Raw genomic sequence first — 12924 nt, forward strand, 5'->3', positions numbered from 1 at the left:
ACCCGCGGGATCAAGGGGTGGCTAGAAATGTTATAAGGAAATGTATGCAAATACTGTACTCAATAATCAAGAACCTTTATTGTTTTAGAAATTATCCTGTCATATCATTTCATAAAAAATATTCTGAATTATTTTCCAAATGAAAAATATTCAAATAAATCCTAATAAAATAAAAATTTCATCTTCTCCAATTTTTACAATATTAAATGAATTATGTTGTATATAAAAAAAACAACAGCTTTTACTTTTTATGCCATAAATACATAATATCCTGAAGGTATTATCAAAATATTGTTTAAACTCTGGCAATGCCACTGCTTATTTCCTATTGCAGCATTATATAGCAACAAACACACACCACTTTTCATGATTTTCTTTTTTTATTACTGTGCAGGAGTATAAGCCTATTTTATTGCCCAATAAACAAAACATTGTGGCTGTCTAATTTCTGACATTAAGTATAATACTTGAGTTAAAGAAAAGCGTATAACAAAAATGTACAATCCAATAAAAAACAAAATACAATTCAATCAGTATTTGTAGAGACAAACTGAAAAGGTTTTTTGTCTAAATGTGACCTATAAACCAAAATGCTTTATTCAGTGGTCCGTCAAGTAATCCCTATTTCCAGCTTAGTAACCATGGATATATTAGGGTTTGTTTTACAGTAATTACATGGTCAAACACACATACATCTGACAGTTAAATGAGAGTCCTTTTTAAGTACAGTGAACTGTTCAAGTTTCTCAGAAAAGTTTAATTTCACTGAAGGGAAAATTTTAAGGCTTTATAAAGGCTCATTTTAGAAACCACCAGACATATCATTAATAGACAATGGATGTCCATATTTCTTAAAATATTATCTTTTATGTATATCTATATATATATCTATATATATATCTATATAAATACAAATTGGTAAAAAATAAAGATTTTCTGTCATATTTTTTCCAAACATCATCTGTTTTTAGTGCTGTGTCATCTCAGCTGCTTGCTTTGGCTTCATAGAACAAGTTCTTAACATGGAATGAATTTCTTCCCTTTAGTCAAAAGAAGTAATGATGGATGAATGTGAAGGCAATTCAAAATCTTGTTGGAAATATTTCATAGGAAAGAGTCATCTGATGGCGGGGCATAAGAGAAACCCACAAAGGCATCATCCGCCTCCATGACACTGGCGTTAACTATCGAATGATCTTGAGACCAACAGATGGAGTTGGGGACCATCTCATCTGTAAACTCAGGATCAAAGTTGGAGATATCGCAGAAAGAGCTCTGTAAAAAGAACATGGGATCAATATTCACTTAATTCATGTAGCAAATGAAAATCAAATGGCATATAATTATGCACGACACTTTTTTTGGATAGATTTTCTATTTAAAAGCTGAAAACAAAGCACAGCTGTTCTCTGATTACTTGGAAAGACAAACTATTTACCACATGAGGTGTGAAGGGGGGCTGTATCTTCTTCTGTTCGAGGTCATCCCAGTTGATAGAGGAGAAAAAGTTGTGTGCTTTGATCTCATTCTGGAAAAAAACAATTTGTTCAATAATTTTGAATTCATACCAAATTAGTAAAAAATACTGAATGCTCTTTTAAACTTATTTCAAAAATGATTTATTTTTCAAAGCATTCAGAAGTTTCATTTTGTGTATTTTTTTTTTTTTTTGCTCAAGTGTCATGATATACATAGAGGGTCCACTAGAGGGAGCCCAATATCATGGTTAAGACTCACAAAGTCATCCCTTGACCCCAGCCTGTGTGTGCCGTCTTTCTCCAGGAGACCTTGGAGGAGAGACCAGGCTGTGCTGGATGCACCAGGACGCATCGCCAGTGGCTTATGGAGGATGTTGTCATACATTTCGTGTGTGTCCCTGCTGTAAAATGGTGGCTAGGACAAGAAAAATACGTGGTGAATATGACAAAAGCATTCCTATCACTTTTGTAACCAATTAAGAATATGTTTAAATCTGGTCTATTGAAGGAAACAGGGGATCTAAATAAAAACTCACCAGGCCAAAGAGCATTTCATAAAGCACTGAGCCGAGACACCACCAGTCCACAGTGTTATCATATGGCTGCTTCCTGAGGACCTCTGGAGCCAAGTACTAGATGGAACAACAGCAACATTACAATAGACCAACTAAAGGAATATTAACTACTATTAATGTTCATGAAAGCTCCTGGAAAGTCTGACTCATACAGCACTTTGGCCCCAGGAAAGATCCATTAACACTTCCAACACTGAACTCAAAAGTCCTGTTAATATTTACCACTTTTTGACACTAAAGGTGATACTTTGATGGCTCACACAATTAGTGACGAAAATCAAGTTTCCAGCTCCATCACACCATACCTCGGGTGTTCCACAAAATGTAGAGGTGGTGTCTGTCTGGGAGATGCCTTCCTTGCACAGTCCAAAATCCGTCAAAATGATATGGCCCTTAAAAGAGAGGACACAAGGACGTTTTTTTGACAGCATGCGCTGTACAAGCAATTCATTATCCCTGCAGACTGAGGATTCTATTGTTGCACTGGAATGTTGGCTGCAGCGTAGCCCGTTCACTCCCATTCATGGTGGCTCACTTTCTGCCAGGCTAGCCAGGGAAATCATTAGTAAGACCTAATCCAATCACATGCATTCTGATCAGCTAAAACTGTCCATGGCACTGTTATTCCCTGGTGGGGGAAAAATTACATTTTGACTCTGCGTGTCTTATGTGAGAAAGCTATCATCTGTCTTTAGGCATTATAACTCTGCACTGTTATATTGTGCAACAAATATATGCTGAGTCGTGTGGGACCCGTCGAAAACGGTGTTAACACAAAGACAGATGTCAGATTTATGACATCATGCATGCCCATGTATTGCTTAATTGTTTTCACATGCACAAGCCCACAAACAGCCCAAAACTAAGGTTAATACACCCCAAAAGGCTTGTTTCCTTACAAACCGCAGTTGGTGCTTATTAGTTTTTTCTTAGACGTGGCAACAGAGAGGAAATAAATATAAAGTGTACGTTTTCCTGAACATGGAAGTGAAAAGGATGAGTGGAGGAGAAGAGCTATTTTCTTTGATGCCAGAAAGAAAATCAAATATGTTGAGAGCCAAGTAAGTGACTCAAGTCATCAACAATTTGTTTGGAACTCTGGGAGTAAAAATGACCTCAACCATGAGTAAAGAAATGTGCCCACAGGTGGGGGAGAGCAGGAGACCTCTCCCCAAAATAGGTGAGCGCATGGCTTCCTTTTTAAATTGGCAACTTGCTCTAACAATACCACCATTGTTGTTGAAACGCATCGACATTACACATGGCTGCCTATTTATATTCCTCACAACTATTAATTGATCACACAGCTGTCTTAGAATCAACACACTGTCACGTCAGTATGTGTTACACAATGCAACGCAAAGGCCCGAAAAAGGAAAATAAAAGTCATACACTCATAGAATATATTCCATCGTTCACATTACTGTAAATTTCTGACCTGAAAACGGTGTGTGCATGAATACTCACCTCATGGTCAAGAAGAATATTTTCTGGCTTCAAGTCTCTGTAAAGCATGAACATTTGTTTAGTTTATTTATTAAAAGTCATTGTCATGTAAGTGAAGCCAGCCTGCATCGCCGAGAACATGCTGAAGTTAGCTGAGTTTAGATACTTAAACTTTTTGCCACTAATGTGGGATTTAGTCATCTTACTAGCTGCAATATCTAACCAGTTAAATGTTCTGCACTTCAGCTTCACATGACCACATTTAAAGGAAACTGTTTTATAGCCTTTTCAAAACAGCAATGTGTACAAACTCAGGGAGAACTTGAGACATTATAAAAGTATAAATGAGGATGATGTTTCCTCGATGACATCCATTGAACTACTTTAACTTGTTCTCATAAAAAGCAACAATTGTTTTAAAACGTGCAGAGCAAGATTGAGGAGAAAAATTTGAGCCTCATTCCAACATTTCCTAGCCCCTCAAATTGCTGCATGAAAAAAGGGCCTGATTGTTCGCGCAATGGTTACAGGATGTGGCTGAACGTTGATGTTTACCTGTAAACAATGTTGAGAGAGTGCAGGTAACCCAGGGCGCTCGCCATTTCAGCGATGTAGAATTTAGCTCTGGGCTCTGGAAAGGTCCGCTCTCTTTGAAGGTGGAAGAAAAGCTGAAATGAAAACAAACCACTGGATTACTCGGATGCATTTAAACATCATAAATTTATGGAGAAATAAATATGCTCATCTGATTTTTTTTTTTTTTTTTTAATGTGCAGGATGGAAAAATCTTCAATAACACATTTTGTAGTACTACTGCTGATCTTTAAGCAGGTTTTGATTCGTGGAGATGAAAAATCTGTGTTGCTTTTCTTTTTAGTCATGTGTATGTGGCAGATTTACTTGTCTACAGATTGTATTAGTCACTCTCACATGGTAGCTTTAAAAAAGCCTGATCACACTTGAAGGAGGCCCACACAGGAAGTAACACTCAGAGTTGTTCTTTATTCAGAGTAATAGTGTGATCTCTGATAAGAATTCAACACATGGCATTTGGTTTGTTTATGAGCCACAGTGCAGCTTTGAGGAATTCTCTTACTCACTTATTAATTTCCTGTATTAGTATTATCAGCTGTTCTTGGCCTTGTGGGTCGTTTCTGCACAATCGCATTATTCATAAACCTGAAATAACTCACTTCTCCTCCGTTGATGAAGTCCAAGACAAAATATAACTTGTCTGTTGTCTGAAACGAATAATGAAGGCCCACCAGGAATGGATGTTTGACATTCTTCAGCAGCACGTTGCGCTCTGCCATGATGTGTTTTTGCTGATTTGAAGAAGGGGTGATTTAGTAATGCAAATCAAAAAGGATGTTTATCTGGTATATTCGGTTTTAAGAGTCTAATTTAAATCGTAATTTACCTCTTTTCTATTGAGAATGACCTTTTTCTGTAGGACCTTTACTGCATAATACTTAGCATCATGTTTCCTTTTGGCTAGGAAAACCTGCATCACAAGGAAAAGTTAACATGAGAAATATTGCAGCAACAGTGCAACCACTGTGATTTCTAATTTGATTCTCACTTCCTACATGGAAAGGTCAACACATATGGAACAAAAACTCGGGGCTTTCAGTTGACATAATCCTACAAAGCTGATTTATGAAGCATTTTATGTCATGAAACTAAAGAGAACCGAAGCTCGAGTTCTTAAATAACACCACTCCATATCTAAATGGATTATTTATTTCTCATAATGGTAATAAATTATATAAATTCTTAGTAGAAGAAAAACAGAGAGCAACTGTACTGTCCAGTTTGCTGTTGTTCACATACCTTCCCAAAACTTCCCTTTCCAATGACCTTTAAAAAGTCAAAGTCTGTAGGCTTGGCACTAAAATGATAATAATTAAAAAAAAATGACAAAGCATTAATCTAGATATGAATAAAATAAGAAATAGAAAATAAAGACAGCCAGAGTCAATTTTGTGTTAAAATATAAGATATGATTAAAAACGTATAGTGGTGGAACATACTGTGGATTCCCAGAGGGGCCCAGGTTAATGTTTCTGGATGTAGAATTGTTCTGTTAAAGGGCAGAGAAAACATTACCAAGATTAGCTGCTTGGATGTGACAGCTTCTTGGGTGCGATCTTCTTTTTTTTTTTTTTTTTTTTTTTAATCTGTTTGGACTAAGCACGAAGCACTGGGATATTAAAAGAGGGCAAACGAGAGAGAGAGAGAAAATAGAAGAGAAATAGTATGATGAGTGTTACAGCATCTGAGGTGTTGCAGTAAACTAAAGATGACTAAAAGAGGTTGCCAACTTCACACAAATAATTATTCGTGTTTAGCAGCACATAAAGAAACAAAGTCGATTCACCTAAACTGGATTTTTCAGTTACTCACTCTGTCATCTTCATCCTCAGAGGCATCGGAAAAGTTTTGCATTTTGTCCATCAAAAGAAAGGCCCTCACATCTGGACTGTAACGTAGAACCCAAGCAAACGTGTTAAGAGTAGTGTAGCAGCGTTAGTAGTCAGTTATTTCCATCATATCAAGTGTGGAGCACGGCTCATCTACTGGTATCTTAAAATGAAACAGAATGCGGTCTTAAAATGTGAACTTAAAAGCTTACTGGTTGCAGAGCTGGGGATGAGAGACAATGCGCTTGATAAACTCGTGAAGGCCTGCTCTTCTTTGCTTGATGAACTCTATCACACACATGCATACGAATACTGAAGACGATTCGCATCTCAAGACCTCAAACGAGCCCAGTGTGAACACTTACCAGGTTCAAAGTTGTCCCCAAATATCCTCTTGGCAGGAATTTTCAGGTTCATGGACGGAAACTGTTTCCTTAACTGGGATACGAGATATGAACAGAGAGGCAAATGGAAAGGGTAGAGAATGCCTTTGTTTACTTATACATTTTAATCAATATGTCATGAACATGAGGTACAATTATGTTAAAGGATCACACCAACATTTGGGAAATTGACTTTTTTTCATCCGAGTGACAGCAGAGGAGCAGGTTAGCATGCCTCCATCATGCCCGCTCACATTTGAAAAACTGGAGGTTCCATTTCTCTGAGCTCTGGTTCAAATAGACAAGGCTCAGGATCTCATCCTCAAAACAAGTCGGCCATAATTAGTAGAAGCAATTGTTGGAGGTGCTGCATGAATTCTCAGCGCCAAGTAAGGAAAGTTTTGTGTGTGATGCTAAAATTACAAAGTCTTGGAAATTTAACGATTTGTTATTTCATAGCAAATGTTATACTCAACTCTAGTTTATACATTAATTTAGGTGTAAAGACATTTTGGAGAGAAATGTATTTGATGACCTTTGACTGAATATGCTAACACATCCCATCCACTACCATTCACTGTGCTAAGCTAACTAGCGGCAAGACTGTGTCTGTGGGTCTCAGCTAACCAATACATACAGGGGAGAGAAGGGTATCAGTCCTCTTGTTTGGGTCTGGAGAGGTCTGACAAAAAAGCTTATTTCCCCAAATGTTGGTATGTTCTTTTGATATGTTGGTTTCCCACATGTTGTAAAAGCAAAACTCCCACTACTCACTGTGCTGTAAAGTTTATCAAACTCTGCGTATCGCCTGAAGACAAACCACTCCTGCTGTCCAACATTGACTATCACCTTATAAACCTGAAAAGAGATCATATTATTTCATATCAATAATATTTCTTAACCCCACACTTTGGACATCCCAGATAGAATTAATCATATCAAGTACTGTCAAATCAACAAGTATTTCACATACAGTGTAACGCTTTTTCTTGTCCCTCTGCTCGTTGTGGCAGGGTATGCTGACATTGGGGAGACTGGGCTGCTCCTCCATCTTGGCTGCTGCTGGCATTCAAAGGTGTAAGGTCTTGAATTAGTGGCTCCTCCTGGGTTAAGATATCAAGTGTACAACTGGCCCATTGTCATCCTGCGGCACATGAGAAAGAACGGATCACTCAGTCATACAGCTAGTGAAACTTCATTGCTACGAGGCTTTTCAGAAGTTTTCTAGATATTGAGTCTACAAAGGAGGAACAGGAGGGTCAGTGAGCTGCAACATGACAGCAGGCCGGTGGGCTCCCTCCCCCAGCCAGGCCAGTTAACTCACTCCTTCCTTGAGCATGAACATCCTAACGTCCTTCTCATCAGACTAGGAACAACTTTGTTACTTGTAAATGACACACATACCTTCCTTAACTCTCTTGACCTTGTTGTGTTACTATAATATCTATATCTATCCATGCGTAAATATTTCTGGAGCTGAACTGACAGTTTGTAACACACACACACACACACACACACACACACACACACACACACAAAAGCTCTCTGGCTCTGTGACATTCTTGCTTGTTCCAGCCAGTGGAATTTTATATAACTTTGCAGGGGTCTTTGAAGCTGGAGTTACACAACAGGTAAAGAATAATGTCCCTGGAGTTGTAATTCCCCACAATCTTCAGAGGGAACTGATTGAGCTGATTACTGACCTGTAATAGACTCCATCACTTGGCATCTATAAGCAATTCAAACATCTTACTAAAGATGATGGAGGCACACTCAGACACTTTTGTGTCGGGTAAAAATCTATAGAAGCATATCTCTTTTCCTTCCACACGGTTATGTCACGCCTGCTTCCTTCACAACAAAGTTCTTTGTTTGGTGATCTGACTGTGCTCATTGTTTGATGTTAGTGAGGTCAGTCAAGTTTGTTTAGCTGTTTTCTCCTCCACAGCCGTTGTTACTTTCACCCTTGTTTGTTCACCACACACACACACACATACACAGGCACGCACGCAGGCACACAGAATAACCTGCTTTTGGTCAGCTCTCTCCGTCTGTGTGTGCCGATCGTGAAGTGAATACCTTCAAGATTCTGCTCACGTCGGGGTTGAGGGAGCAGCCAAAGAGTCGGTCCTCTTTAAAATGCGTGTGCAGTCAGAGGGACCTTCATGGCCTCTTCATCTCTAACCCTTCAATCTTCTGGTTTGTTTCAAATCATCTTTCACTTTTGCTTAATCCTTTACTTTCACTTTAAGTACTTGTCATAATCTCTTAATCTCTATAATTGTCAGAAAACGCCCATTTCTAAGTGCCCAAATTGACATCTAGGAATGTCAAGTGTTGTCCAATAAACAGTCAAAAGCATAAAGGAATTCACCAGAGAAAAAGAAAAAGTAAGCAGATTTCAAAAAGTTACAAAATGATAATGTTTCTCATTTCTTTCAAGTTCTTGTTAAAACTAGATCATGAAAACAGTTTTTATTGAGAGAAATACAGACCAACAACCCACAAATACCACATTTCTGCAGCCAGTTTGCCTTAACTACCAGCCACTCTGGTGGGTCAGGAGCTTCATTTGACCGAAAGAAAATTAAAGGCCGTTAATTTTCATCTTTGATGAATAGGCTCAGTCTTTTTTAAGATAAAAACATCAAATGTTTGCTGATTTCAGGCTCATGAATATCAGGAAATGTGAATGTTTCACATTTTGCGTGAAAAATAAAAGAACGGATGACAAATATAATTGCTACACTTTAAAAATGGATTTACAACATATTGAAAATATACTACAAACAGAAGTTACTATTTGGCTCCAACCCCCAGTTGGCCTCATGTAGTGGTGTGACTCTGTGTAAATGTGGCTGACAACATAAAACCGGCGGCAGGCTACTTCCCTGAGCTGCGCCTCTTTCCACGTCTAACAGACTCAGTGTGTCGCTGGGTAGGACCCGCTCTTTAACATTCCACAGAATACTTGCGTTTGAGGAGGAAATCACCTATTACAACGTCACATTTTTAGCTGACACAGCTACTCCTCCATATGGAATGCTGCTGATCATCACACCCACTGACAGATATGATCAGGTGCTTCATTCAAAGGGTCGAAAACAGATGAGAAATCAGACTATCATAAACTTACGTATAAGAATTCCTTTCATTCATGCCACAACGTGAATTAACCAGTGCTGACAGGCGCAAACATGCTTGACTAGCGCAGGGAATCAAAAATAGAATTCTTCCTGCCTAGCTCAGACACTCAAACACACACACATCCTTGCCTGTGGATTTCCGAGGAGGATGTTGAACATGTTTTTTTCTGTACTTGTGTGTCGAGCGTGACAAGCACTTTTAACAAGACAACAAAGCAGAAGTTATCCTAGACTGGCAGAAAGCTCAATCAGGCAAGCATTCAGGGAAAGCAAAGAGGTCATGCTGAGAATATATTCACACAAACACCTGCTTTTACAGCGCATCACTGAGAAAAATGTCCGATATAAATTTTTTTATCAACTTTGGTAATGAACAATTTAACAATTGACAACAACAATGATTTATAGTCGGTCACTGCTAAAAATGTCATAACTACAGACCATCTTAGTTCAGACACATCTCCTTCAAACAGAGGAAGGGCAGCTGCAGAGGAGTAAGGCGGGGGGAAGAACTCCATCAACTCCTCTACTGCATGTGCAGCCCATCTCAGCATCTGGACCAGGTCCTAGTTTAACTGTCCAGACAGTCTTAGGTGCCAACTCGCCTTAAAAGGGCGTCTGAATTAGAGATGGAGGCCCAGAAAATTAATCTTTACTGAGTCCGAATTTGCATTTCACTCCATCCCCACCCACTTCTAACTGGTATGGTATTGTTCGAAAAAATGTCTGACATCAACTTTGTATTGTTTAAGTGTCGTCTGCCTTTTAACTTTTGTGTTTTGTATTGTTTTAGTGTGGTCATCATTTTTTTTCTCTGTATTGTTCTTTGGGCAATACATTGTTGTTACTTTAGGCCTACAAATCAACGTCACTCTGGCAGCATTATAAAGATGAAGCTGAACCTCTGTTGTGAACTGTAGAAAATAAACATCTTGTGCCTCCAAGCTGTTCAATTCCTGCATGTTTTTCCTATTGCAAAACAATCATGTCACATGTTGGAAAAGCAAAGATAAGGAACAACGTAATTTTTTTTTAACATGCTAGAACATTACATGCACAACGGACAAAAATGAACAGTTGAAAAGGAGAAAAGGGGGGTTTTTCCTAACCACCTGTTAACACCTAGAAGCCAGCTTGACCCTTGTCAACTGGCACAAAACTTCAAATATGCAGTTATGAACATAACATATGAAACATTACAGAAGAGAACAAAAAGGGAAAGACAGTGATGAGAGGGATGAACAGGAAAAGAATCCTACAACTGACTGTTTACTGGGTTGTGTATGGTCACAGCACATCTGAGGTGACATTTTGACATCTACTATGACTTGACACATAAGTTCAAATACACAGAGATGGTGATGCACCTCATTTATAATGACTGAGCAATATGATAGGTCAGCATGTGTACTGTAACTTTTAGGAACCATGTGTATTACAGTAATAGGGTTATATCTCCTCCAGAGGAAGAGAAAATGAGTCACAGGAAGGACACACACATAAAACAAAACACGAAATAATACCTTTGAGGGGCTGTAAACGCCTCCTTCTTTAGAAAAGATTCATATTGTGCGTTATCACAGCTAAACAGCCGTATTCGATGACTATATTTGCCGTTAGCCTCATCTGAGGTTCGAACAGAAAAAAAAAGTTAATGTTACGTAAGAGCACACACTCTTCATATAAAACATTATGTTACTTACAACACATACAACACATACAAAGATAGGAGCAACATCACCAAGTAGCTAGCCGGTGAAACGTTAGCAAAACTCTGGCGTCCGTGTTAAATGAACATCACGTACCTTACATTGTTTTGATGCTGTGGTCGTCTATTTTGGTGGTTCCGCTGGGGATAATTCGCTCTACGCCTCTTACACTGTCAATTAACTTCACATCCGTGTCTTTTTATTTAAGAAAAAGCCCCCAAAGCTTCAAAATGAAAGTGTGTTTTCTTGCTACCTGTAAGCGTCGGTACAGTGAGAGAAGCAGGAAACATCAGTCTTTCTCAACCGTAGAAAGTTCCGATGAAATTAGTCACGGGACCTCGCGGTGAGGATCGTATCAAGCTAGTCTACAGCAGCAACTCGAATCCCGCTACACCCTTTCAAAATAATGCTAAGAAACAGTAAAAGTAGTCCTCTGTATGAGTTGGTGTGAGGAACTTTACACAAGGAAGAAGCCAAGAAATATCGCAGACGCTACACGGTGGAGTAGTAACAGACACAGAGTACACAAGAGGCTCATAGTCTTTGTTGATATTTTTTTTTCAAACAACACAAAATTATTTCTGTGACCAATAATTGTATTTTTCCTCACGTGTCAGGATTCAAGGATGTAACGATTTATTTTTTCATTTACTAATTTCCGGGTAGCTTTTGATTTGCTAGGGAACTTCATACAGATGCAGACGAGTCAAGAACCGATACACGATTTGAAGTCAAACAAAATAGTGTCACCTACAGGCAGAAGGCAGGATCCGAAATAAACACGCACGTCTGACTTGCTAAGACTATGACTGCATGAGAATCATGGAGTAAATGAAAAATGATAGTTGTCAAAGACCAAAAAAAGAAAAATCAGTTCTATGAATGAAATTGTTAATGTCATGGCACAAATCTAATAGTAACACATGAATTACATGTTCATTGCTTCATGAAGAAATATATGTTTATAAAGGTATGAATATTTTATTAAGTTTTATTTTAAATTCAAATTTTATTAATTTTATCCAAACAAAAGAATTAAATGAATAGACGAGTTCAGTACAGACTTATTACACCTGGTGCATTACAAAAACCTGTCGGACTGTAGGTGATATGCACAGCCTTGCTATGATAACTAAAAGGCGTTGTGTCATGTATACAGTTTGGGTGGAATATAATATATTTTTAAAACAGAGGGAAATAGTAACTTTCAATGCAACAGTGAAGTTCAGGTCTTGTCCACAAGGTGTCAGCAAAACACAGTTTAAAGCTGATGCAGTTTGCACTCTGGGTGAGCAAATACGACCGATAGAAGCCAAAGAAAATATGTATTTATGCTAGTTTTCTATAGATATTTTGTATTATGTCCTTCCCTCAGTTACTGTGTGAATCACTGACATAATGTCTTGCAAGACAGCGCCACTTTTGAATTGCTGTTCATTCACCTTATATTATGAAGCAAAATCACAAGAGGCGCACCACCAAAAGAAAACAGGAATGCTCATACTTATGCTGCCGTCAGCTTAAAAAAAATGCACCTCAAAATTAACACGAAATTGCTGCTCATGCAGAACGATAAAAACGGAGATGCTGAAACACAGTGGCTCATCCCACCACTGAAATTAATTTCTTGACTGGAAACCCCCTGAAGGGCCCCTAAAGGTTCCCCACACCCCATTTTGAGCCCCCACAGGCTGCATAAAAGAACCATTCTGCTTCAAAAGTGACAGTACAGTCGTCCTTGTTAATTCCGCCTCCTCAAGTTCT

The 12924-nt window shown here is 38.5% G+C and overlaps 1 protein-coding gene across 4 annotated transcripts; it reads right to left on the reverse strand.

The window, feature by feature from the left end:
* Positions 1-226: 226 nt before the first annotated feature.
* Positions 227-11506, reverse strand: sgk3 (serum/glucocorticoid regulated kinase family member 3). 4 transcript variants are annotated; one of them, XM_086191319.1, is made up of 17 exons: positions 11262-11506; positions 7279-7449; positions 7080-7163; positions 6288-6360; positions 6135-6210; positions 5906-5981; positions 5533-5582; positions 5333-5390; positions 4920-5003; positions 4693-4824; positions 4055-4167; positions 3521-3557; positions 2359-2445; positions 2015-2110; positions 1738-1893; positions 1439-1528; positions 227-1275 (listed from the first exon to the last, which is right to left on the reverse strand). In XM_086191319.1, the coding sequence occupies exons 2-17, from the start codon at positions 7372-7374 to the stop codon at positions 1105-1107; spliced, it is 1479 nt and encodes a 492-aa protein (XP_086047445.1). In that variant the 5' UTR covers positions 7375-7449; positions 11262-11506; the 3' UTR covers positions 227-1104. The 4 variants fall into 4 exon arrangements, with proteins under 4 accessions (XP_086047445.1, XP_086047444.1, XP_086047447.1 ...); XM_086191318.1 differs by having other exon boundaries at positions 11257-11506; XM_086191321.1 differs by having other exon boundaries at positions 11414-11431.
* Between the last annotated feature and the right edge of the window lie 1418 nt (positions 11507-12924).

The sequence above is a fragment of the Aulostomus chinensis genome, chromosome 21 (assembly GCF_037954235.1).
Source record: "Aulostomus chinensis isolate RoL2024-O1b breed Wild chromosome 21, RoL_Achi_v1.0, whole genome shotgun sequence".
NCBI lineage: Eukaryota > Metazoa > Chordata > Actinopteri > Syngnathiformes > Aulostomidae > Aulostomus > Aulostomus chinensis.

What these genes read in the sequence shown, in the direction of transcription:
- sgk3 (XM_086191319.1), bottom strand. Translation starts at nt 7,374, where the DNA reads ATGCCAGCAGCAGCCAAGATGGAGGAGCAGCCCAGTCTCCCCAATGTC. An exon ending in TCATTCTCAATAGAAAAGAG is followed by an intron (nt 4,825 to 4,919) that starts GTAAATTACGAT and finishes TCTTCAAATCAG; the next exon opens with CAAAAACACATCATGGCAGA. An exon ending in CATTTTGTGGAACACCCGAG is followed by an intron (nt 2,111 to 2,358) that starts GTATGGTGTGAT and finishes TGTTCCATCTAG; the next exon opens with TACTTGGCTCCAGAGGTCCT.